The following is a 26,437-nucleotide window of genomic DNA, read 5'->3' as shown; positions in this document are numbered from 1 at the left end:
GCCAGAGCAGCTCATCTCAGCACACCAGAGGTACTGCACTGCACAAGGCATTTCTGAGTAACCTCATAGAAGGTTTGTGACTCCTTTTCTTTTCTTTTTTTAATTTGCATTCAATAAATATTTCTCCAGCTATTTAAAGCATGGTAATTCAGGGTGCTGTTTTCCTACAGTATCACAAATGCAAGCTCAGCCTCTTAATGAAAAAAAAATTATTTTAATCCTTAAAAAGTCACAAATAGTTTATTTTTGGCAATTTCAGAGGATAGTGAAAATAGGGGACAGTTTTTAAGCAAGTCCTGAATGTTTTTGTGACATCAATTCTTGCATTTAAAAGCCAGCTCTGCTGACAAAGGCTATTAGAACAAACTTTGATATCTATAAAAACCATAGCACAAAAATAATGATCTTTTGTAGTATTTTGGCAAGATTCTCTGAAAGGATATAGCTTCTAGGTATGTATTTAGAATTAACACCACATAGGGAAATTTTAAAATGAAGACCAACAAGGGAAAGTGCATTTCCCAGAATAATTCTTAATATAGGCATCAATGAACCAGATGCCCCAGTGCAAACATCCATTAAGGGTCCAACAGAAAAAATCTCCCTCTTCATCTAATTCCAGTTTTTCCTGCTGGTGTTTAAGGAGCCGTTGTCCTTCATTTCTGCCTGTGGCCATTAATGACTCACAGTTTTCAGACAGTTACTTAGCCACTGAAGATATTTTTAGGTCCTTTACAACTTTTTTTAAATGGCAAAGCAATCCAAGTAGATTAATGAAAGCAGTCAGGTGTCCAGAAGTCACTGGAGCTTCTTATTTCAGAAGATATTTTAACGCAGCAAAGAATGTTTAACAAGTGCAGAACAACAACAAACAGGTTTCAAATTGTGCAGCAGAGGAACTCCACCCTGATCAACAAGGGGAAACAGGCAGTTCTGCAGTGCTTCATAACAAACACTACCCAGAAATTCCTCCTAAGCTCATGAAAATCACTGCTATTTCTTTGATTTTCCCTCCCTCCCTAACTGGAGGTGACTGGAAAAAGGCATCTTCCACTATCAAGTCAGAAGGTGGGAGGTGGGTGCTGCTGCATGTGTTTGTTTTTGTGGGCTTGGGTTGTTTGGCTCTTCTAAACATGAGGGAAGGAATGGGAATGAAAGTAATTTTTGAAGAATACCAATAAATCTACATGAAACAAACAGACAGAGAATAAGTTCTCACCTAAAAGAATCTCATCTGCACATTATCAGTTAGACACTGATCCTAAACATATTAAAGGAAATGTGAAATGTTACTCCTGAGAACTCTTATCTGAGTGGGAACATTTCTACAACAGTCAAAGAAATCTAAGTTTTACTTCAAATTGCAGTTACTCTCAGTTGCTAAGATACATCTATCAGAATGTCACATAAATTATCAGGAAAGACAAATCTCTCCTGAAGAATGAGCCTGGGAGAATGAGATGCAGCTTATAATTTACAGAGAAAAAAAAGAAGGTAAATTAGTGGAAATGTTTACTACAATTGCAATTTTCATTACATCATGTTTAGCAAACTCCATGTTCCACTCTCTTAGTAGAGGACAATTTATGTCTTCCACCCACACTGAGCATAAACCAGTAAATTTGGGGGAGTGGAGCTTTAAAAAAACAATCAACAATAAAAGTAAAGAAGAGTTACCTCTGCATTATTGTAAAAAGCTGTACTATTTTTTTCTTGCACATCTTCTCCACGTGCTGTGAAGAAAGTCAAAGGGTAGAAATCTTTGTGTGCTGGCTGCTTTCCACTTGCCATCAATTTGCCTTCATAGAAAAGTTCAGATGTGTAACTGTAACGAGGCAAAACAGGGGAAAATGTGGAGTCTACACATGAGCTCACTGATAAAATATGCAAATCTCCCTGATGAAATATGCAACCACAAAATACTTCATAAGGAAAACAGAACCACTGATTACTATTCAGCATCTTCAAATGATTTCTCTGAACTGATATTTCCCTTCTACAGACACAGCAGAAGGCACTAAAAATATGCTTCTCCAACACTTTTTCTACAAAGGCTGTTTTCTCTTCTCATCTAAAGCTTGACAAAGTTATGAACATTCTCACTGATGTTTCACTCAGAACTTCTGATGGCTGGAAACTGGGCAAAAAGAACACTTGCTGTCTGGTACTGGTTATTCCCCAGGCTGGACAATGAGCTTGCTCATGTCAGTTAAGAGTTATTGAACTTGGAAGATAAATTTACTACAGATTTGTGTGCACTGAGCACGACACAGGCCGTGTTCAGCTGTCAACCAAGCTTTTCTTCTGTGACTTCTACTCCAGGCTGATCTATCTTGCTAGAGACCAGAAACACAACCAGAACAGAGTTCCTCTGCTGGCAGCAGCCAGACCAGCAGCTGGCTGACTGAAAAAGAAATGAGGCAAGAACTACTTCATGGTGTGAAGCAGGAGGGAAAAGCAACCTGAATGGAATGAGACAAAAAGGCAGCAAGAAGAGACTGGAGAGTGTTGTAAATGTTATTGCACAGTAGAGCTAAATTAATGCGCTGGCTTCCAGTAATGAGTGAATTTGGTATCATCTCACTTTCAATGCTCAGCCTCCAACCTTAATTTTCTTTGGGTATCACTCAGAGGCTGCAGGAGCCTGCCATGAAGACAACCAAAGCAGGAGACTGTGCAGCTGGTAGGTCCATCCAGTTCTTCCAGGATTCCAGCTACTGCAGCTTGAGATGGAAACAGCTGCTCATGGAAAAGCCACAGAAACTTGCCTGCCACCAAATCACCATCAAAGCACTGCAGCCCACCCCTGACCTGAACTGGCTTACCCTGGACAACCCTGAGAACACTGGGCTCCTCTCTGGCTTAGGCTGCAGCAGTCACTCCAGAGCAGCCAGGGGGCAAAACTAACCATCCCTGCTGCAAATTAACTTTCAGTAATGAGATCTCATTAAACAACAAAACTTTTTCAGTATGGGCTGTTTTTTCCAATTACAGCTCCAAAGTCAGGCTGCACTAATGGCTCCTTCTTTCCTCTATTTCTCATGGTGTCTCTGCTTCAGTGAGGTAGAGATGATTAATGAGCTCTTCATCTTCCTACACTCCTGTCCCAAGTGTCATGGTCCCATTAGTCAGGAGAAATTCCACAACACACAAAAGAGGAGACTTGAGACATCTCCTAAAGGGACCACCATGAGAGTGTTCAGCTGGTTCAACCTCCCAACCTTCCCAGTGGAACTGGGCACACTGGACTTTGACCAGAGAGCCAACCAGCCCCAGTAGTGTTTCTGCATCCTCACCTCAGTGTTCAACAAAGTGGCTCTTTCTTGGAACTCCCTGTCTGAACTCCAGCTGCTGAAGTGAATTTTCATGATCTTTCTGAGGTAAATTACATGGAAGTGATCTCTAAAGAAAAGCTGAAATGATCCCTTCCTTTACAGATGTTCTCTCATTTCAAACTCAGAAACTCAAAAAAGGGGTAAGAAATTTGGCAGCACTCAGCCTATAACTACCAAGTCCATAAAGTGAAGACAGATCAAGCTATGTAAAAAAATATTTTACATTCTCACTTTTGATTCCCCAGAGCACTTAAATATTTCTGCTTTTGCTTTGAACACAGTGATAACCTAATTAGTATGACTGGATACCAACATAATATTCCTCAGTACATATTTGAGCCAGGATTTAAACTTTAGCATTTTTCCCCATGATTGCACTTATTCTTTCCAGCACAGCTCATGGATGAGCTCATTACACTGGCAGCCATTAGTTTATCATAGCATAAAAATGCAAACCCACTGATTAATGTGTCTTGAAAGAAGTAATAAAAGATGTCAACAGTAAAGAAACATGCTCAAAATTTGACCTATTTTTTCCATTCACAGTTGCATATCCATATGTTCCTTACATTGCCCACAGCTTACCATTCCAAGATAATCCACCCCAGTGAATCTAAAATTCTGAAATGGTTCAAAGGAGCACAGAGCCTACATAATAAACTGCTGGGTGGTTAAAAAGGGCAAGTTGGCTCTTCTTTGGTTTAGTGTGCAAGCAGCCAAAGCATCCCCACCTGAACAAGGGCTCTGTCCCACAGCCCTGGCAGCTGCTCTAGGAGCCCAAACGACCCCACAGAATTACTAATGAACTTTGAAACAAGTAAGATTTCACGCCAGAAACACTTCAGCTGTGCTTGGCTCTTTTGTTCACTGGCAGCAGTCAGAAGAAGCACATGATAGAGTGAAAAAGTTCACACCTACTTGATGATTGCTTCATGGGAGCGATAGTTCTCACAGAGCAGGATCCTGCACGGGAACTCGGCAGGGTAGTGCTCGTAGAGCCGGTCGAGCAAGGAAACATGGAGGTTTCTCTCCCTGGCAAATTCACTGTAGACAAAAGGACTGAGCTGTAATAGACACACACACACAGAGAAAATGTAACTAAACGGGTGGACTTGGAATTTCACGCTCCCAACATATTTATTTGCATCAACCCAAAAATGAAACCTCCCTTTCACTGGACATCCATCGCTGGAAGACACAGACTGTGGTTATTCCAAAGAAATGCTCCTGCCTACCAGAATAGTAACAAAAGACCAGCATGGTCTTAAAGGAACAATAAAATACTCAATAACTATGCAAAGAGCCCCTCTATTTAAGTTTAACACTCCCAACTGTGTTTAGAATGACTTTACACCATTATTCTAACAACCACTTCTACAATTCAGTTATTACCACAAATAGTACAAATCAGAAAATAAAGAAATTTTAGTACCATTTATAAAGCTAAATAGAAATGTTGTTGAAAAAACAAAAACCCAGTGACCTATTTACTGTTACACTAAACTCCTACTGGGCTTGTTTAACAATAAAACCAACATCTACTTATAGCAGGAAAAATAGAACCAAAGAAGATGAAAATGAGATTCTTAAAATACAATTTCCAAGTGTAGAAATGAAGCCAATCTATTTTGTCTTCTGAATTCATATGATATTAGTTTTTGAAATTGGACTGGACACCTGATAGAGGATCTTCTGTAAGACCCTGAGCTACAGAGCAGCCTGACACACACAGGCCCTGGGAGGAATTCATCCACACAGCTGGGCTGATGAGATCAAGCCTGAAGTAAGAATTCCAAGCTCTTGAAAAGCATTTTGAGAGTAGCATTTAAAAAGCACTACCCCACTACTTGGCATTATTAATATCATTGAAATTATCCAGCAGTAATAAATTATAAGTGGCAACACCACTCTGAGTTTGTTACTGTACCAAAGCACACATCCACCCTACTGCTACTGTGAGATGCACAGAGAATTTAAGGCAAATCTATAAAAACAAATAAATCTGGCCTAAATCAATAAAGCAAGTAAAGATGACTTTTCCAAGCATGCTTTCTCATGCCTACAGGCTGAAAAATGACAGGCATAATCAGTGTTTTAAACTCTCCAAACCAAGCAGCTCCCAGGCACTTTGCAGCAACAGAAAAGCACTGGCAAGTTTCAGCTTCCCATTTCTCACTTGTTCAAATCTTCACCAGATTGGATGCTTCTAATGCAACTTAAAAGTTCTCTCAATCCTAATTCTCCATATTCTTGAATTCTTTTAAAAATCAACAGGGAATACCAGTCATAAACTCCTGACTGCAATAAATATCCTCATATCTTAAATAACATCCCTGGAATTCTCCTTGGCTTCCCCATCTATTATATAATTTGGTGCAGATAAATAACTTAAATAGATAAACACAAATATTACACATATGCACTTCATACTCAAAAGTTGCACAGCTCTTACCTGCATATGGTCTCCAGCCAAGACAATTCTTGTGTTTTTATTAGCTAATGCCAGAGGCATAATCGTTTCACACTCCATAGCTTGAGCAGCTTCATCTAACAGAATGTGTGTAAAAAACCCTGAAAAACACAGATATCCCCAAAGAAATGAAACTTGAAATTTGGTAAAATTAATATTGAAAACAAGAACTTGAACTTAACATTCTGTATTCTGATAGTAACCAAAACTAGAATTAAAAAAGTATGGCTTACACAAATTCATTTCTAGCAGCTACTGAAAACCACACCATTGTCACACCCATCAAATGACCAACAGTGGTCACCTGGTGGCCAGGGACATTAGCAGGAGCCCCCAGGTCTGCTCTTTCTTGTGATACACATCAAATTAAACACATGTTTTATCTGAGCCCTCCTTACCCCAAGAGGAAATATCTCTTGGCAGAACATCCCTCAAGAGGTTTCTCAAATCTCAAAGTTCTTTTGCCACCATGAGACTTGAAGAGCTTTGGACAGTGACAGTGACAAGGAATTCCTCATGTGCTTGAGTCCTAGTAACTATTTTATGTACTAAATTTCCCATTAAAATTGCACACATACCTGAGCACTTTGCTGCTTATGGGCTTAAAGGAATGTTGGGGGGGAAAAAAGGAACAGAAGTTGAAGGAAAATTTAAATTCAATCTTATGAGAATATTGGATTAAAAGTTTGGTGGGAATCTATGCACTGGAGAACATGCACTTGAAAAGAAACTTGGCCACTGTGGACTTATAATTTATGAAATCTAAACTCAGGATAGGTAGAGAAGTGTTTTTATACATTGATGCTTGTGATATATTAAGGTTTAAAACAAAGTTTTAGAGGACTTGGTGCACCATCCAATTCAGATTACATACATAAAAATGCAGCAATTTTCTTTGGAAAATATGAATTTCATACAGCTGCACAGACATGGCTATGGCATGACTGTACACAGCCTGCTGCCAAACAAAGCAGCTATTTCCATCTAAAGACCCAAAAATATTTACCATAAATTCCATATTAGTTTTCTCTGTTGCAACAAATGCTTAAATGTAGCCATAAAAAATTAATCCTAACAACTTATGCAAAGAAATTCCATGTTCACTAAAAAGCAAATGGATTTAACTTGGAGATCAGGAAAATAATAAATCCTAAGCAGCCTCTGCCCCAAAAAATCAGTTTAATATCTTTCAGTTCAGAAAACAACCCCAAATGTATCATGTTAACAAAGACAGGGCTTGTATGTGTGGGAGTTGCTTGCAAAGCTAAACAATTGACAAAACAAGGGGGAAAAGCTCTCTGTTTTTTATGCTTACATGCTCCACTGAGTAATGACCTTAATGAGCATAATATTCAAAGTCAGAATCTCAAACAGAATTTTCCCTCTTGGATCTCAGAAACACCAGATCATAGATAGCACTGCTTCTTTATTTAATTTTTTTTTTAAAGAAGGAAAAAAAAGAACAAGCAAAAGGTTAATTAGAATGCCAGCAGTTTACAGCTCTGTAATAAACATTTATTCATAAAAAACCAAACAAGCATGTTAAGATTATCATTGTTTACTTTATTTTTTAACAGTTCCAAGAATTGGGTAAGGGACCAACAGTGGCAAGAGGAGGATATTTCTTAAGCATGGACACTTCTGGTCTAGAAATTCTCTTACCTGGCTCAAGATCCAGCTGACATAGATACTGTGATGTATTTAAAGTAACAACTACTACTCGTTGCTTAAGAATGTCTTCTTTCTGTGGCATCTGGAAGGTGGAATGTGTGCTTGAAATCAAACAGTACTGATGCACAACTGGGTGAACAGTCTTTACCCAGCGATTTCGGAAATATACCCTAGGAAAGAAAAAGGGATCAGCTTTGAACACTGCCTATTAGTTCAAATATTAGTAATTAGCAATTCTAAAATATTAGAATATTAGGAATATTCTGTTTTCTGAAAAATAAATATCGTCTTCAAGAAGAAAAATAGCACGACTATGCAGAATTACATGCTAAAATGTCTTGGATTCACCTTCTATAATTGCAGTGCAGTTTTACATATATGAACAGTTAGCATGTTTTATTTCACATACAGACATCTGTAAATTCTTCTGATATTTATGTCCTGTGATCCACAATGCCTACTTAATTTTAAACTTAGAACAAACTCATTTTAAATAAATATTGGCTGACCTGGAAGGTAACTATAGCCCAGAGTATGGAACTGACAGTGGTCTGCACATCTCAGCCACTGCAGCTGACACATGACATATGTTCAAATTCTGCTGTTCCTCCCACCCATCCCCATGTGTTGTCTGAATTCTACAAACCAAACATGAGGTGAATTCATCTTTTTATCATACAGGGCCAAAACTGTGATACTGTGGATAAAAGAATGGGTAAATAGTGCCACAGGTTTGGCTGGAGTCTAAAATATAAGGACACTGACTGGATTTCAGACCCTCTTCCACACATCAGGTCATTTTAACCACCATCCCAGGGAGTCAGTGATGAATTTTTCTCAGGAAGAGATGACCTGTTACAGCCAGTTTGGCCACATGGAAGAGAAACACAGAAGACACAAAGGCTGTGCCCCAGAACACAGGGTACAAGTAACTCCACAGGGTGAACACATCCAGCAAGGAGCTGGATAAAGGTGCCTCTTGACACCTCCATCAGGTGCTCCTCACCACCAGAATCTCTATCAAGAACTATAAATCTGAAGTAGAACCTTTAAACTACAAGAAATTATTGTACAGAAATTCAAGTATAAATTTATTTCCAAAGATGAAATTAATTTAATTAATTTCAGTTCTAAATATGGGATTTAATGCTGTTCAGTTTATCTATTCATTATTTTATTTCTCCTGCACCCATAGTTCAAATCCCAAATCATTAATAAGTGTTTGGAAATGTGTAATTATGCACCTAATTGCAGAGCATGATTGCACTGGCTGGACTCTGGATATCACATGTCCACCCACGTCTGAAAATTACAGCTGAGCTCCATGTGATGTGAGAGAAACGAGTACCAGCATCAGAATAAATCTGGTTTGTGAAGATACATTGCCCATTTTGGACAAAATGAAACCCAAAGGCACCTCAGTACCCTGAATGATCTTTGATTTGACAACACAACCAAGGCAAATCCACATTAGGAGACCAAAGGTAACTCCAGGTAAAACTGGGTTCAGAGCAGGAACAACCCCCACACCCCTGAGTCATCCCCAGAACAAGAGGCTTCTAATGTTACCCTCACATATTTATTTCTTCTCAGCTATCAAAGGGATGAGCTTTATTTGATAAACTGTTATTACACCAAGTCATGGCCTAACAGCTACAACAGGGGAGCAAGATAACTCCTGCTCCACTTATCCAACCTTTTTTATCCTCAGCTTTTGTGTGCTTCACTTTCCCAACCTTATCTGAGGTTATACTTACCCATCACCTCACAGGAGTACTGTGAGCATTACTGAGTTTATTGGGAGTTTATGTTTGTAAAGCACTTTGAGATTCTTGGATGAAAGGTGCTATTGAAATGCAAAATATTATGGTTATTAGACATTATTATACCATGCACTGTCTTTTATTACAAAAATTCAACTGTGGGTGACTCACAGATTGGCTGACAGCATTTCAAACTGCATTGCTGCTTACCCATTAATTTCTTTTATTTTGATGTGAGATCAAATAGGTATCCCAGAGCTATTATTCACCACTGGCATAAAAACACCTGACAGATGTGACTACTTCGAAAATGTCATGAGAGAAGTTAAGCCTCACTGAACAAGGACTTTCTTTCTCAGGTGCAACTTGGGCTAATAGAACCACCCATAATTTCAGTATTAGGTGGTTTTTTTTCCCCAAAGTTGGAAGAACCAATTACAAAAATGGGGTTTACCAGAAATCATAACATTTCACCCTGCAACATGCCCTTAACTTCTGATTAAACAAAAGATTAAACTTTTAAATGTTTAGTCTTAACCCTGCATGAGCAGAGTCCCTGAACTCCAGCAGTCAGGTAGTTCCCAACCAAAACACTCATTAGTACCCACAACACATTTTATTATTCTTTGGGTACAAAGTGGGAAAAGGGTGCAGCCACTTTGTACCAATTTGTTCCTTGTACAGAACCCAAACCCAACCACAGCTTACAAGAGAGATTTTTTTCCCATCACATTCCTCATATCAAGGCTTTGATTCTGGAGAAATGAAAACCTTGCAGGGTAAGGTTTTCCCAAACCACAGGCAGTGAAATTACTGGCACATACATGAAGCATTGCCTCAAAATGGAAATCCCAGATTATAGATTAGGGACTCAATCATCTGCAAACAAAGGCACTGAATATATCCACTGTATTTAGTGCTTGATTAACATGCAAGGAATCTGCATTTCCTGTGGAAATTCAGCTCACCTCTATTTCTAATTGTGGCATTACCTACAACAGAAGCCTCAATTTCTGTGTATCTCCAGCCAATGAGGCAAAGAGTGCAAGAAGCTGGCAGCTGACCTGCCTGTGCTTCCATCATCTTCCCTGCCATGGCAGCACAAAAGAAATTTTCCCCCAACTATTTCAACTAAGTGTCAGTCAAATCAAGTAGTTCCAGGCTGGGACTGCTTCTAAGCCATTTAAAATACACTTCTAAAATGTAATAAAGGGGGAGTCAGGCATCAGAACCTCTGAGGGAGGCTAAAAAGAGTTTCATTTGCACTCCTGCCCTACAACAGTGACTTCTTCTGGTGACTCCTTACAACAGTGGGGACTCAACTTCAGTTCTTCAAAATTTCTTTTCCTTGTTCTGAACTTGACTCCTCTCAGTTCAGAACAGAAAGGCCAGGACTGCCCTCCAAACCTTTCTGGGATACATCCCACCTGCTCAGCTTTGGTGCTGGCACTTCTCACCTGAAATCCCTCAAGTAAAAAGAGCACAAAAACTCAGAGGGAAAGCAATCTAGCAGGGTAATTTCATGTCTCTGTTAAGAGACCACTAAAAAAAATAAATCTAACAAGTCCCAAGAAGCCTAAAGGAAACTTTAAAAGCACCTGACTTCCCTCTTCCATTTCTTTAGATCCATCTCCAAAGAGAGGCTGTCTCACAAACAAATATCTTCCTTGAGATGCAGAAAACGTGAAAAACCTGTCCTACAACTTGAAAGTTCCCTTTCTTCAATCCTTTTTTCCTTTAGCATGGAAGTTAGAGTTTCAACAAAAAATTCATTGGCAGAAGAGTAATTTATTTCCCAAATTAACATTTGGTAAGATGAATTAATTCCATTTTCAGTATAAGAACTCATTTGGAAAAGGGGGCAATGGTGTTTTAAAACCTGCTGGGGGTTTTTGGTCTGGCTTGCTGTTTGCTTTCTTTTTTAATTCAACTCTGGCTCCTATGGATTATTTTTTATAACCTGGATAATTCTTAGTTAGCAGCCACTTACTAAAGCTACCTGGTCCCAGGATATATGCAGAACTTACATGTGAATGTTATGATCAAAGTAGTAAAAAATGAACTGAAGGGGTTTCAGTGAGATATTTTTAACAGAACCAACTTATTTTTTGACACTGCTGAACTGAAGATATTAGTTTTATTTATTCCTCAGCAAGACCATGCTTAGGAATAAATAAAAATACTCAATATACAGATAAAGGCTGGATCAGCCTCTTTCCTTTTCCCTTAGTATTCCAGTGTATGGAAACAACTGAATCTGAAATATCCATGTAAAATAATACTAAATTCATGTTATAATAAAATCTCAACCACTGCCCAGCAATATACAGAGGAATTGCTGCTATCTGCTTGCTGGAGTTTTTAGGAGAGGGTGATAATCTGAATTCTCCTGCTCCAGTGCTCTCCTACTTCAGCAGCCACCTCCAGAAGGTTCCAGCAGCTGATGGAGACAGGCACATCCAGGGAGTAAAAGAAAATACAAATCAGGAGCCAATTACTCCCTCTTACAGCTCTGACTCACCATCTAAAGGTGCCTGGCTGCTCCTGCACACTAAAAATCAGGTGTCTCACCATCCAACAGAAGCACTTAATCCAGGCTCTCTCCTCCCAGCTGTAGCTTGGGTTTGGGTTTCATTCCTTCAGAAACATTTCTGATTCATTTACGTAAGTACATGAAATTGTTTCAGTGTCAAGTTTCTCCAGTAAAAGGCAGATTTTGGAGTGTGCCCCTAGTACAGTTGACTCATCTAATCAAACCCAGGGGCACAGGTTTTTTCTGGGTAATAATTTGTTTATGGGCATCAGGACTATGAGAATTTGGCCTTCAGGCTTCACTGGTATTTCATTTAGGTGCAGAAGTTAGATTTAACATAAATTCTCAATGTTCACTCTGACTCTGTATTTCCCAAAGGGCATAGGAAGTTATTTTATTAAGAGATAATACAAATTTATAACTTGATATTTAAACAAAAAGCTCCACAAACTCTACTTTTCAAACTTTTATGTCACATCACTGGCAGGATAATTTATTTAATGTACATCTTACCCACGGAAAGATCTACATGGTTTTCGGAACAAAACATTAAATAATTTAGCTTTCCTTCTTTAAAAACACCATAAATATTATAAAATATTGTGCTGCTCCCCACCAAGCCAACCCATCACTTGTAGAGCAAATAAGGGATAAAATCTACAGCGGTGTTCAGTAATTTAGAAACACAATGAACTCTGCAAGCTGCACATCTACCTTGAATAATTAACTGCTTCCACTCCACTTGATGCTTCCTTTTAAATCCTGCAGAGGCTCAGATCCCCCTGTTTAATCTAACAGTAATGATTTGAATTTGAAAATACACCCTTACAACAGTCAATAAGGGAGGTACATCCAGAAATAATTTTGAACTAACTGGGAGTCTCACACAATTCCAGTTTGGATTCAGAAAAACTGACCTTTAACTCCTGCCAGAGCAGGTTAATGCACTTTGTGCTCAAACAACATTCTCTGTCAGATTTTTTATTTGAGCCATACATACTTGTGGATCCATTAACATATACACACAACTCCAGAGGTGCCTCCATTGTCTTAAACTTCAGTTTTTTATAGAGGTGTCCTGACTATTTGAACAGCATCAGACAATCTACAGTAGCACTTTCTGAAGGCTTTATAACAAATACTACAACAATTAAATGTAAGTTCAAACATTCAGTGACTTTTAAGTTATGTGCTGTGATTCTCTTAGCAAATATCCAAATAAATTTGAACCATAAGAAAAATACCACTTTTTATGTTTTTCATAATCCTGAGATTGGACTACACAGTTGAAAACAAGGCAGCAACAACATGGCAACAATAAAACTATATTTAACTCCTTGCACTGTTAAATCACACTTCAGTATTCCCAAAAAGGTCAATTACATACATTATTCCCTTTCAGAAAATTAAGACTCCATAAAGTTTTTCATCCCAAAGTGCTTTACAAATCACCTTAAGAGAATCTGTGTTAAAACACAACCAGGTCAAAGACATCTTTTAAAAAACAACACTGCCTTCTTTCCCTTGGCCAGACCCTCAGTGTCTGTAAAATGTCACATGGCAACCAAGGCCAACAGACCTAAGAGAATTTACACCTGCTGCAAATGTAGTCTTTTCACATAACTTCACTGGCTTTACTGACATTGAGCAAAATATAAGTCCAGGATGGTTTTTAATAGCTAGCAAGTAAACACAGAGTCATTTTCTTAGTAATATTATAAATTCACCCACTGGCATTGAGAAAATGATGCCCATAATTTAAAATATATATTTACACCAAGCTAGCAGTATAAAGTGTACATTGTGATTACTGGGCAAAACGTTCCCAGGAGCAGATTTAAATAAATCCTCCTTAACTATTTCCATGCAAGTTTACCCTCCTTGCTCTTAAGATTCCACTTCTTTTTTCCTAAAACAATTTCCCTAATACACATTAAGTAAGTACATTTCAATACATAAGCAATCACTTCACACTGATTTATCAGAAGAGGCCAAACTACTTTCACACATTTCTCCTATGACACCAAAATGTTTCTCCAAGAAGCAAAGTGGGGAGCCCCAGTTTCCAAATTAGCCTTGTAATTGTGAGTCCAACTTTTCAAAAATTAAAACACAACTAAAGTCCATTTTATTTCATCATAGTAGCTTTTAGAGGAGTCTATCAAAAGCTTGCTCATTAGAAAAGACATTTATCAACAGAATAGTAAAAGCTTAAAAAAGGATGTCTTTATTTTTATTTAACAAATTACCAAAAATTATGTTACAATATTTCATTTTCCTTTTAGGCTGTTTTTAAATGCACTGCTGGTAATGCCAATATGCTTTTATGTTTTAAAAGTTCTTTAATCTTTTTTTATAGACACCTTTTCTTAAGAATAGTATTTCATAGATATATAATAAGCCTTAAAAAATACCTGAGAGGTCTTGCCTGGGGATTGCCTGCTTCTACATATGGATGTAAATAATCCTTTATGTAGAGATCAGCAGCACTATTAGAATGGGTGCAAATGAGAATCCTGCTGGAATAAATGGATGCAAATAAAAAAGCAATGAAGAAACAGAAAACAATTCAAAGCAGTAGAATACAAAAAAAAGGGAACAGTGGCCATCTTCCTGCACATTCCTTTCATGGAACTACTCACTGATCTACTGCACTTCCCATGACTCAGCCCTCAGCTCAAACCCTTCAGTTATCAGTTATCAAACAGGTTCTCAATAATCATTTTGTAATCATTATTCTAGACTTGATTTTAAAGAGCAGCTTTTGTTATCTACCATGCTGCAAACCTTCCCATGCTGAGCAAATCACAGCCATTCTACATAACTTCCACTTTGATTAGTTTTGTTCCACAAGGCAAATACAGGCCAAGATTATAAAATCACTTCATCATCCCAAACAATGAAGGATGGCTTCTGTTTTTCTACCTCTGACTTGAATTTTAGCCAAAAAACCACATCCTCTGTGCTACAGTGGGGCCCTGCTCTGCGCTCAGCGCCCCCTCTCACCTGGTGTCCTGCTGCTGGAGGATGTGCTTGACTGCCTGAGCCAGAGTGAAGGTTTTTCCTGTCCCATAGGGACCGATGATAAGAACAGGAGGCAGCTGGATGGAGAGGGGGGTGGTGATAGCCAGAACAGCCTCTTTCTGCTTCGCGTTCAGCCGAGGGTCCAACTGCTCATCCCATTGCCTGTGCAAAGGAGGCCACTGAGGTTACAAACAGCTCTCACCATCCACTGCCAGGCAGAAATCAAACCAGGGATGATTTCAAAAGCCTTAAAGAAACTGAAGAGCCTTTACAGAGCTGCTGTGTGGATGGTGTTGCTGAGGCACGTGAAACAAATCAACAAATCTAGCAAAACAATCTCATGCTGTAATCACAAAAATTTGCTGTTTGCAATAAATCAGTTGTGGGGTGGGGTTTCAACCTATTCTCAATTTACATCATCCCACTAACAACAGTTAACCTGCAGAGCACACATTCTAGAAAAAGGACACACTGATAGCATTCCCTGATAGCAAAAGCAGGTAAACATACAATGATTTTTCTACTATTATCATGCAAATAATAGTTCCATTAGTTATCTTAACTTTAAAAGTAACCAGTTGCACAATCCCAGAGTTAGGTAGAAGTTATCTAAAATCAAATTTAAAAACTACTGGCTACCAATTAACAACAAACTTCTCTTTACCTTTTTTTTTTTTTTTAAGATCATCAGGGCACATACCTCTAATGGGAAAACAGTCTATAAAAAGGATTTTTGTTGTAAGCAGTCAGTGATGCCAGCATGGGGAGGAAGATGCTTTCAGAAAATTCCAATGAGCATAAGAAGTTAAAGATTTCTAGACAGAGTTTTTAATATTCCCACTGACAGATTTAAAAGTAAACATGAATAGTAAAAAACACCTGTCACTGCTGCACATATGGCCATACTTTAGTAATGTGATCTGCTTTGGTACAAGCACCACACTTCTTACAGACTGGGAAAGTTTCTGTTCAGAAGTAGTTAGCAACAGGGAGCAAGATCAAGAGGGAATTGACTGAATTTTAACTTTAAAGATGCCTATGAACAACTAGCTGGCAAGAGACTAAGAAATACAGAAAAGGAACAGGGACATAAAGCAGACATAGAAGAAAAACAGGAAAGACAGTTTGGAGTTAGTTTGATTCTTAAGGAAGAACAAATCAAGCCACCAGATGGAACTGATTTTAGCTGAACTATAATCATTACATATTTTATTTATGTATACAAAAAATATAAAACATTATAGCAATGTGCAACTGGTATGTATATAGAAGATAAAAGTTCTCTGCTACTTGACTTGCCTCCTTTTTATTGAAATCACTGTTTACTTCCAAACTATTTTTAAACACTATTTCCTTGTAAGATTCACTCAGCAGCTAATTAAGTCAGTGAACAGATTGCCACTGACCTCCATTAGCTTTGTAGTGTAACTCTAAACAGAACCTATTCCCTTCTTCCTCTCAGTGCTGTCAAAGCTCTGATGCACACAGTGATCATCCCACCCAGAACACTGATCCCACCCTTCTACTGGATCTGTTCTTACAGTTCCAGAGACCAACTACAATTCTTCCAGTGTTTTTTGTCACACAATACTCACTGTCTCAGTGACTGCTTTCCTTTCAGTGCCTGGGCTATCTATCTCCTGATTTCTCCTGCATCACAATCACACTCCTAATTCTCAACCTTCAAGACCCCAGAGACTCCTCCCAGGCTGTGCAGACTATCAGTTCCACATTCCTCTCATTTTCCTGCTCTCCAAGCACAGAAAGCTCATGCCTCTTTTACCAAGAGCAAGAATACTGACCATATTTCCTGAGCCACACAGCCTCACATTTCTGCTCCCTAAGCTTCCTCTTCCAGACAAACTATTTTCACTGCATCAGCCTTATGTTTCTTTAGAAGTCTTTATATAACACAGGGGTTTATAATTTCATAAAGGAAAGTGTGATATGTGTATAGAAAGAATCTCTGGGCTGCTTCTTTAGGAGTCATTGCCACACCTTCCACAACCACACCCTCTGGGATACGTCCAGATCTGGGCTCACTGCAGCTCAACAAGTCCTGATGGGTCAGCCCTTGGAACCAGGACTGCACTGGGGGGACCCTGCAGAGCACTCCTGGAACTGGCACTGCCATTCCTACAAAGTACAATGTTTTCAGAGGAGGACAGCAGCACAGAAATTAACAGCAGCAGGTTTGTTCTGTGAAGCCACAGTACAACTGTGATGCCTCCAAACTACAGGGAAAACCACTCAGTGGGTTCTGGCCCTGGGAGGATCATTCCTCTTGTTTTATTCAGCACAGTTTCCCTCCCTCCTGGGAACCCCTCACCACTGCTGAGGAGCACGGCTTGCTTCCTGTTCAGGACAGATTTCAGCCATCTGCTCTGAGAAATTCAGAGCTCCATTCCCACCCAACCTTTGATTTCGAAGTGTCTGTGTACCTGTTGGGACTCCAGGGTATGGTGGGAGTCATGCTGACATCTGGAAACAAAATGCTGTTGTCCTTAATCCTGTCCAAGGCATAATGCATTTCACAGAGGGGTAACCGGTTCAACTGGAACTGAAGCTCAACCTGCACAACAAACCAAGGAACAGAGAGGTGAACAAAAAGGATTCATTTAGAAAATGCTCATTAGACTTTGTTGTACATGATACATTTTTATCTTCCTGCACACCACTGGCTCTCAGAAGAAAACAGCAAACAGCATTCAATTTAAAGATCTGTGATAAAATTAACTTGGTTTTTTTGTTGTGGTTTAGAAACAAAGATAAATACAGCATTTTGTCTAATTTAATTTTGTTGTTTGACTTTAAAGATTAGATTCTACTGTACTTTTTTTAAAAAATTAAAGTGAAAGCATTCTTGGAATTTTTTTTCTTTTTAATACAAAAAACGCTCCTGGAAAATATTATTGTCCTAAAACACTGTTTTTACAAATGTAAGCTTTCATACCTTATTGGAAGAGCAACCTCAAGACAATGTCAGGTGAGAAGTTTTACCATATCAACAGATGACATAAATCAGCAAAGATAAGCCCCAAACATTATTTCTAGTCAAACACTCTGGAACAGCATAACTTGTCATTTTTGTTCAATTATTAGGACTCCCCAAAAGTTAATTTCTAACAATTAGCTGCTTACCAATACATTCTTGGTTTTGTTCTCTCAATTACAGGTGTTTCAATGCTAGTAAATAAAAGATATTGCCAACATGAATTCTGGTGCAAAGCCAGAAACATCACACAGAGCACTTAACACTCCTGATTCAATTCAGAACGGAACAATGGATACTGAAAGTAGTTGACACATACACACACACTGAAAGGGTAAAGAGAAAAGTACATTCTAAATTTGAACAAGGGATAAAAGCAGCTCCTGGGGAAATTATTCATAAAAACAGTTCACTCAGATTATCATTTACACAGATTTAAATTTGCAGTAATTAATCTCTCCAGAAACAAATGAATCTGATCACAGTATTATGCTGAAGAACTCCACGTTCACAACAGAAGCCTTTAGACAAAATTTGACACAGATCTGCACTAATAAAAACCTGCATAAAACCACCAAAAGCTGCTGAAGAACTTCAAGAGACTAATACACATTTTTAGGTTTATTTCCAAAGCACTGCTGTCACCATATAGTTATGTAATTACTGTGCTACAAATCTAATAAGCATTTTTGATTAAATAGGAGTAAATAAGTCTCTTTCTGAGATTTACAATGAGTGTGAACACGTTACCAACAGCAGCCACATCACTGCAACCTGTCTGGAAAAGCACCCCCCCATTTACCTGGAAACATCAATTATTTAACAATTCCTATGGGCATCTGTGCCAAGAGATTCCACAACCACCTGCCAGAAGCTGGTTCTGTCCTAGCAAACAGGAGAGGAGAAGAATGGACCCAGAGCAAAGATGAGCTGAACCTGGTCCATCAGCACCATCCCAGCTGAAGGTGCAGCTCCTGTGTCATCCCAGAGAAAAGCCATGGAGGTGGAAGTCATTCCAAATGTAGCCCCATGCCCACAGCAACAACCTGGCCTCAGATTTTCTCCTCTAGCACTCACTGACCTGATGTTAGCCCATTCTTACTGAATCACACTTAAATCTCATGGTAATTAGTGCTACCAACCAGCAAGTTCAACAAACACAGAGCAATACTAGAACATATTTTTACAATTTTCTCTTTTGACTACTTATATAAAAATCTTATTAAGTCCTTGACAGTGAAAAAGGAAGGACAAAAGGAAGGAAAAGTGATCACTTCTCTTTCAAAGCCATATAAACTCCTCTCAGGAAGCTTCTCCTCCAGAGGAGAATTCCCCACATAGAGGAATAATTTATCCTTCTAGATTTAACTACTTCTTGTACCTGACACTCCTTTATCTGCCCACAAAGCCCCTTTCCCATCACAGGGATCACTCTGGTGTACCAGTAATGTTTACTACTTGCAGATCATCTCCTTCAAAAGGCTTTGTAAATTAGCTTTTTTTTTTTTTGTACTCTTATTTCAGTATTACAGCGTTCATATCATTATGTAGCATGTAAAATCAACACTAGCTTTGCTGTAAATAAACAATGTTTGCTTGTATCCCTGCAGAGTGTAGCCATTAACTTTCCATCTCTGGCAGATATAGAGACATTAAATATTCATCTTGACTGCCACATTTTACAGCAAGATGTACAACCATAAGTCTGAAGACAAGGGCAGCAACAAATCTGACAGCGTTAAGCATGGAGCTCACAGAGGTGTTTGGAGCTGCTAAGAAAACCTTTTTTTAATAGGACAGATGAAAATTCAAGAATTCTTTTCCCACCCCGTGCAATTAGTGCCACCCAGCCCCTCAGCCCCACTGTGCACAGCAGGGCTGGCCCTTCTCAGCAGTGACAGCACAGTTCATCCTGCCCCGTGGGGACCTCGAGCTCCCCCTAAGCTCTGTCCTACCCATCCCTCCCCAGCACTGATTTGTCCCCCAACCTGCAGATATTTGGGAAAGACTGCCACTCAAATGGCAATGGTCCCAAACTCCTGGTTTGATCTATCCAAGGGAAATATCCTTGCCCAGGCAGCCCCAAGGCTGACGGAAAACCACAAACCTAACAAGGGTAATTGAAATGCAGAAAAGCTGTGATGCTCATCTGGGTGACACTTTAACAGCCCCTTCTGGGAGTCCAAGCAAGGTGCCTGGCATGAAATACCTCCTATTATCTACCTGCATTCACCACTTTCTTAACAGCTTGTGATTTGTTTTGCTTTTAATGCTGCTTGGATGGAATCAAATAGTTCTATTTGCTGTTGCAGAGTATTGAATGAGTCCATCTGGGAAGGAGAGGCATGTAACCTGCTTTAATATACATTCCACAATCAGGAATCAGTGGGAAAGGAAGTCACTCCATTGCCAGGTTCACAAAGCAGGACAGACAACAGAGGAACCACTCCAAAAATAAAAGAGTGGCAGCAGCCATGGTGCTCTAAAGTTCACTTCACCCCACCTTTAGGAATGGTTTACCTGATAAAAGCAGAATTGTGTATTTATTATAGCTAAGCCAGAACAGCAGGCAAACAAGGCACCAAGTTTCTGAGACTAATTATAAGGAAAAGAAAAAGGAAAGGAACTACCCAACTTATCCAAAATCCACAGAAATCAAAGCAGTTTTATCAGTGTTTAAGAATCACATAGGGAATATCAACTCTACAGAAGAGAGCCGCAGAACCTCCAGCACCTTTAACAAAAACTCTGCACATCCAAATTACAACCTCCTCAGTTCTAAACTGAGGACTGCTTCCCAAAATTTCAGTTAATAATAATCATTAAAAATTCCTCATAATTAAAATTCATTCAACGATAGGAAATGTCTGAAGACTCAGACCACCAATTCAGTGATGCTCATATAAAGTACTAAATGATTTTACAAACAACTTTAGGACCCAATTTCTAATGCAGAAGAAATCTGCTGCCTCAGGCCAAGATTATTAAGACACTCAAGGAAAAATTAGCCAGTTCCTGAAGCCCCAGCTGATTTTGCATTCCAGTCAAGTTTCAAATACAATCAATTAGTAAGTTTAATTATTGTTTTAAGAAAACAAACACAAAACCAAGAGCTCAGAATGACATAAATCTTCCCAGACCAATTATCCATGTTAAATTAAGACATTAGGATTCTTGCATATGTTTCCCCAAAACAAAACAACTGGGATGAGATAAACCTTGGGTGAAAATGCATTCATTCCAGGCAATTCCAGTGCCCTTAATCTGAGGTTATTTCTGTTTGGTAAACAGATCAGTCAAGGAGGCAAAACAAACAGAAGGCAAAGAGTTCTGAGGGCACAACCACCTCCAGGCAGACCTACCTGCATTTCACAATCTGCCCGAAGATTCAGCTCCTCACAGCATTCCCTGGATACCCTCAAGAAGATATAATCCTTTGTCTTCTCCTCAATAGCTGCTTCATAAACCTTCTCTTTGGTTCCTTGGGTCTGTGCTGACTTTTCTTTAGTGACAGGCAATAAATAAACAGCATTGACTTTGGTCATCACCAGCCGTCCAGCCAAAGTGTCTTCAGAGAGGGTCTCAGTGAGCTTAAAGCGGCCAAAAAGTTGTCCATTTTGGGCATATTTTGCACCTCCAGAAACACCAGTGAGCATGAAGCTTGCTACAATCTGCAATTGCACTTTTATGTTGAACCTAAGTGAGAAAGCATCGAGTCAGTGCACAAAAATGCTCTCAGATTCTGAAATTTCAGGCGTTCAGAGGGAAGATTCACTTCGTTAATTAATTTTTTAAGTATGGACAAGTACAGTCAAACTGGCCCTTTGTAAGTATGCAGCTATCAAATATCCACACTTTTTCCTCTTGACTGTAGCTTATAAAGAACATATTTAAAAGAATCAACATCTATGAAGTTTAAAAAGAGAAATCTCACAAGAGAGAAACAAATATCAGATACCAATAAAAGCTTAGAGTGAATGAAATACATGTCCCAAAGCAGTAAAATTTCTATTTAACCAGTCTGTAATCTTAGGGAAGGTATGCAAGGGGAGACAGGCAAAGAACAGAGCAAGATTCCTATTCATCCCATGTGCCCCTTCCAGGCTGCACACCAAAGAGGGCAATCTCCACCTTAAAAAGTAAATGGTATTACACCTATAATTCAGAGGGAATGATCAAAATGCCTACAAACAAATCAGATTGTAGGCATTAAAATGATATCACTTTATTTGAAATGAGGGAATGGCAACAGAGGCTCAGCCCTCTAAACCATCTATCCACAGAATTCCTATCAGCAGCAGCTTCCTCCAGTAATCCGAGATGTAACAAATTCATCCTTTGCAGTTATCATTTTCCAGAAGTCACATGCACAACACATTAAAGTGACTTATTAGCACACTTTATTGACCTCTCACTAATAAAAAGTAATCTCTTCCCAGTGTTGGGGTTTTTAAAACAGATTGCTTTAACCTGGTTTTAAAAAGAACAAAGGGGGAAAAAAGTCTGATAGTAAAGTAACAATATTCAGTTCTTTTCTCATTAGCAACTTATTCCTAAATTTGCAACAAATTACAGAAAAAAAGGAAAACCCATTCACAAATGAAATAAAACCTCTTGGAAAAATACATTCTTTTCTTATAATACTTTTCATACTTATACTGGTTTGATTTGATCTGTTCTTCTTATAATTTCTATTTTAACCTGATAAACTGGTAATTGCTCATTTAAGCCCTGCAGTATCAATAATCATAAGCCTCTAACAATAAAATCCAACATTTTAGCTTGGTAATTAAACATCTACCAAACCAATCAGATGTATTTTTTCAGATCTGCCAAACCACGAGTCTTGCACAAAAACTGCAAGTTTGCCCCCAAGTGGTAACAGCTCCTTCTTTACAGAATATGGGCATTGTCAGATCTGAATTTCCCAGTCCTCCACTCTCCAAAAACAAGGGAAATTTTCTTACCTAACAAGGATCTGTTTGGTTATCTCTGAGCACAGAGGTTACTGCACAAGCCACAGTGAAAGCATTCACCCAATCCTTCCCATTTCCACACATACCAGTAAAAACCCCATAAGAAAAAGACAAGTTTTCTTCTATTGAAGTGCTGCACTATTCCAAAGGAGCTATCAACAAGTCAGCCACATCTGAAACAGAACTCACAGCTCCTTGTTAAAACACTCTATAAAACATTTAACTGACTAACAAGGGCTGGGAATTCTTACTGAGATAAAATCATTTGCTATTGTGAATTTATTTTGTTGAAACTTCCCTAAAGTTGATCCCTATGCTGCTGAATATGTATCAGCTGAAATTCAGATTCATAAAAACGTGCTGCAAACAGTTTTATTGCATTTCTGAGACAAGGCACAGGTTAGTGCTTTCATAAATGACTGAATTGCATCTGCTGTGCTAAAGGGAATCTCAAGTTTAGATTATCAAGCAATTTCCATTGAGCAAGCTGACACCTTCTGGCAAACTATAAAACTACAAAATCCTCTCAGGATTTGGTTTTTAAAAATCAGAAGTTGCTTCTTTCATCCATTTCTCACCCTTGCTTTGCAGGGCTAGACAAAATAAGGTTTACAGTCAAGTTTATAAAAAAATCAAAAACTTATTTCCTCCTAAACCCTGCAAATGCCAGCCTACCTGCAGTGTTCATGAAGCAGCTACAAGAAAACCTGTTGTTCATATTTAAAACCACTGAATAATTATGAAGAATGACTTCATAAATCATTAATCATCCAGTACCAATGCAAACAATAAATTCCCCAAAGGCAAACAAACCCATCCTGGCCAAAGCCCCAGGTGCCACTTTGCAAAAGCTCATTCAGCACATCTGCTCTGACACTGACACCTGCAGGGTTCAGGGTGGCAGTGGGACACCTGCCTGGGGAGGGATCAATGGAACACACAGTCATGACAAAAGCAAATTTATTTTCCATCAGAGCCAGTACTTGACATGTTCACAGCCTTGAGAACAAATCTGCTCTGTAATTCTGGGAGCGTGGAAGGAGCTGTCTGTCACCTCACACCCTTTAATGTTCACACAAGAAAATGTTCTAGTCACTCTAAGAAGTATATATTGCTTTTCTCTTCAACATGCAAGAGAGAAAGGAAAAGTTTTAAAACCATGAAAAGATATTTAGACTCTCCAAAACCCAACTACTATCAAGATTAAAACATTGCTTTGGTTTTCCTCAAAAACAGTGTGTTTGCACTTGGAAATTCAACAGCAGCGACTCCTTACTATTCTATTTTGTGATACTCATGTGGAATAACTTGTATAAATGTCTCTTGAAATATTAAAATAACTACAATTTTAAATTAAACTTCTTTGAGACTGTCCAGAACTCCTTTATAACTGAATTCAAGATATGTTTGAGCCACTGCAACTTTCACCCAATACTGTCCAGCCCCACCCAGGTGATTCCACACAAAGTCTGAACCAGCACCTTCCTAGAAAGTGAGAAACCATCAACATTCTTCAGACCCAAGGATCCACTTCAGTCTGACACTGGTGTTACTCCAGTGCTGTCAGAAGACCACGCTGCCAATCCTGCTCCTTTACAATGAATACTCACAAACCCTTGGCAGTGCAACAGCTCATCAACACTGGCACTGTGGCACCACTTCAGAGGTGTTACAACCCCCTTGCATCTGGATTTCTCAGCCATTTCCAGACTTGCAGCCCTGACACTTCACTAGAGAATACCAAGTGTGTGATCTTAGCCACAGAGGAGTGGAAATGTCTGCTGGTTTGAGCCTTCTTGCAATAAAGTGGGTCAGCTACAAGATCAAAAGAATGTTTGTCATCAACACTATCAAAACAGAAGATTTCAAGAACATTATTAACTTACTTTCAACTTATTCAAGTAATAAATTACTGCTGCACCAAACAGTCAAAAGGGGAAGCATTACATACAGGATACACTTATTTTTCTTTCATTTCTCCAGGTTGGCTGTTCTTTGATTTCCTATGAGGCATGAGAGTGTAACTCCCAAAGTGAAAATTCTATCAGTAAAAACACTGCTCATGTTTTAATGGTATTTCATAATATTTATTTTAAATCCACTTTTGTTTCAAAAGGCCTTAGAAGAGTCAACCTGTTTATAAATATGTATGATGGAGAATATTTCTGTAAGCTGGAAACAATGTTCAAGCATGATTGCTCCATGTGTTAGACTCCAGCTCAAGAGCAGAGTGCAGCAGTGATAAAAGATAAGAAACAGCTCAAATACTGCCCTTCAGCTGAGATTTTAAAAAGAAATTGAACCATTTTTCTGCTTTAAAAGCAATGGAAATAGAACTATTCACAGTATTTTCTTTCTATGTTCTGGAGGGTTGGTTCAACTGAGCCTTGGTAGCTCCAGGAATGGTTCTTCATCTTAAAAAAGATTTCCTGATCTGGAACTTCAAGTAATTGATAAAACTAAATTTGCTGTCAAATTAGGCAACAATGATGTTATATCTTTTAGACTTTCCATTCTGAGTAGTGACAAAACTCTAAAACTCTTTAGTACCCCCATGAATACAGGAAAGATTTTTGATCACAAATATTAAACTACAGAAAAAAAGTCCACATGAAGGTCTGTAAGTGTGAATTTCACATCTTTTACCTAAATCCATATTTTTCAAGCATATACATCACTTGGGTAATTTGTACCTAACACCTAAAGACACAACAAACCAAACAATGTGTATTATATGCCTTTTATTAGGAACTTTTATTCAGAAACTGGGTGTCAACCTATTTAGGAAATAAATAAAGTCAGCTGCCACATCACCACAAGAACAGTCTGATCCACCCACAATTCAACCCTTTTCACAAAGATTTTATATATTCCTTTGCTATAACCTACTTTCACACAGGAACAAAAATACAACTATGATTAATATATTTTTGTATAGACAGACAATAAACTAGAAACAAAAATAATTAACAAAACCACATCCAACAGCTGCTCAGTGCCTGCAATTGTAAGCACAGACTGATACAGACTGTTTGTGTTCAGTGAATTAGCAGGAGTTTACATCCAAGTGCTAGTGACCTTTTCCAAATATTACTATTCCCAGACTCATTCAGGTTCAGTTAAAGAAACAGGAAGCCTCAATATCTTAAAGAACAAGGTAGCCTTCATGAAAAAGCTGTCACCCTAATTTTCATAGGAATATTTTCATAAAGGAATCACTTACTTGCTAACTTCCTTATACTGTGCTATCTCCTCAATGTACAGGAGGTCATGGAGCCGAGACTGATAGTTGGTCTTGGTCAATGATTTGTCCAGGACAGATTGTGTGAACAGCTGGTCAGCAGACAGAGGGATTTGGTATCTGGTGAGAAGGCTCTTCTCCAGTTCAGTAGTTTCATTAGGCTCAAACTCCACAATAGTCTTGGAGGTGGAATCCCAACGCTTGGCTGTGGTCAGGAGCTGTTGCCGTGCGTGCATCAGGTACTCGAGGTCTGCGTGGACAGAGCAGGGAAGAGGAGCTTTGTTTTCACAAACCCAGGCTGGCTTGGTTTTATTTCCAAAAAAAACCAATCAAACAAAACCCACTAGTAAAACCAATCCCCTCAGAGATACCTAAACACAGGCAGAGTCTCCTCTGCCCACAGCACCTTTGGGAAGTTCACTGCTGGTATTT

The 26,437-nt window shown here is 38.7% G+C and overlaps 1 protein-coding gene across 6 annotated transcripts in view; it reads right to left on the bottom strand.

Annotated features, from left to right (window-relative positions):
- Positions 1-26,437, bottom strand: part of HELZ (helicase with zinc finger) — an 86,149-nt gene that overhangs the window by 25,403 nt on the left and 34,309 nt on the right. For 4 of the 6 annotated variants that reach the window (XM_059864123.1, XM_059864124.1, XM_059864127.1 and 1 more), the window contains 9 exons: positions 25,988-26,255; positions 21,151-21,484; positions 17,238-17,368; positions 14,779-14,958; positions 14,187-14,291; positions 7,468-7,646; positions 5,788-5,906; positions 4,254-4,399; positions 1,678-1,825 (listed from right to left, as the gene is read on the bottom strand). In XM_059864123.1, coding sequence (XP_059720106.1) covers positions 1,678-1,825; positions 4,254-4,399; positions 5,788-5,906; positions 7,468-7,646; positions 14,187-14,291; positions 14,779-14,958; positions 17,238-17,368; positions 21,151-21,484; positions 25,988-26,255 — 1,610 coding nt within the window. The remainder of the gene's footprint in view (positions 1-1,677; positions 1,826-4,253; positions 4,400-5,787; positions 5,907-7,467; positions 7,647-14,186; positions 14,292-14,778; positions 14,959-17,237; positions 17,369-21,150; positions 21,485-25,987; positions 26,256-26,437) is intronic. The other 2 variants (XM_059864125.1, XM_059864126.1) reach the window with 1 other exon arrangement.

The sequence above is a fragment of the Haemorhous mexicanus genome, chromosome 20 (assembly GCF_027477595.1).
Source record: "Haemorhous mexicanus isolate bHaeMex1 chromosome 20, bHaeMex1.pri, whole genome shotgun sequence".
NCBI classification, from domain to species: Eukaryota; Metazoa; Chordata; class Aves; order Passeriformes; family Fringillidae; genus Haemorhous; species Haemorhous mexicanus.
The sequence above is the reverse complement of the archived record's forward strand: the minus strand, read 5'-3'. Positions and strand labels throughout refer to the sequence as shown.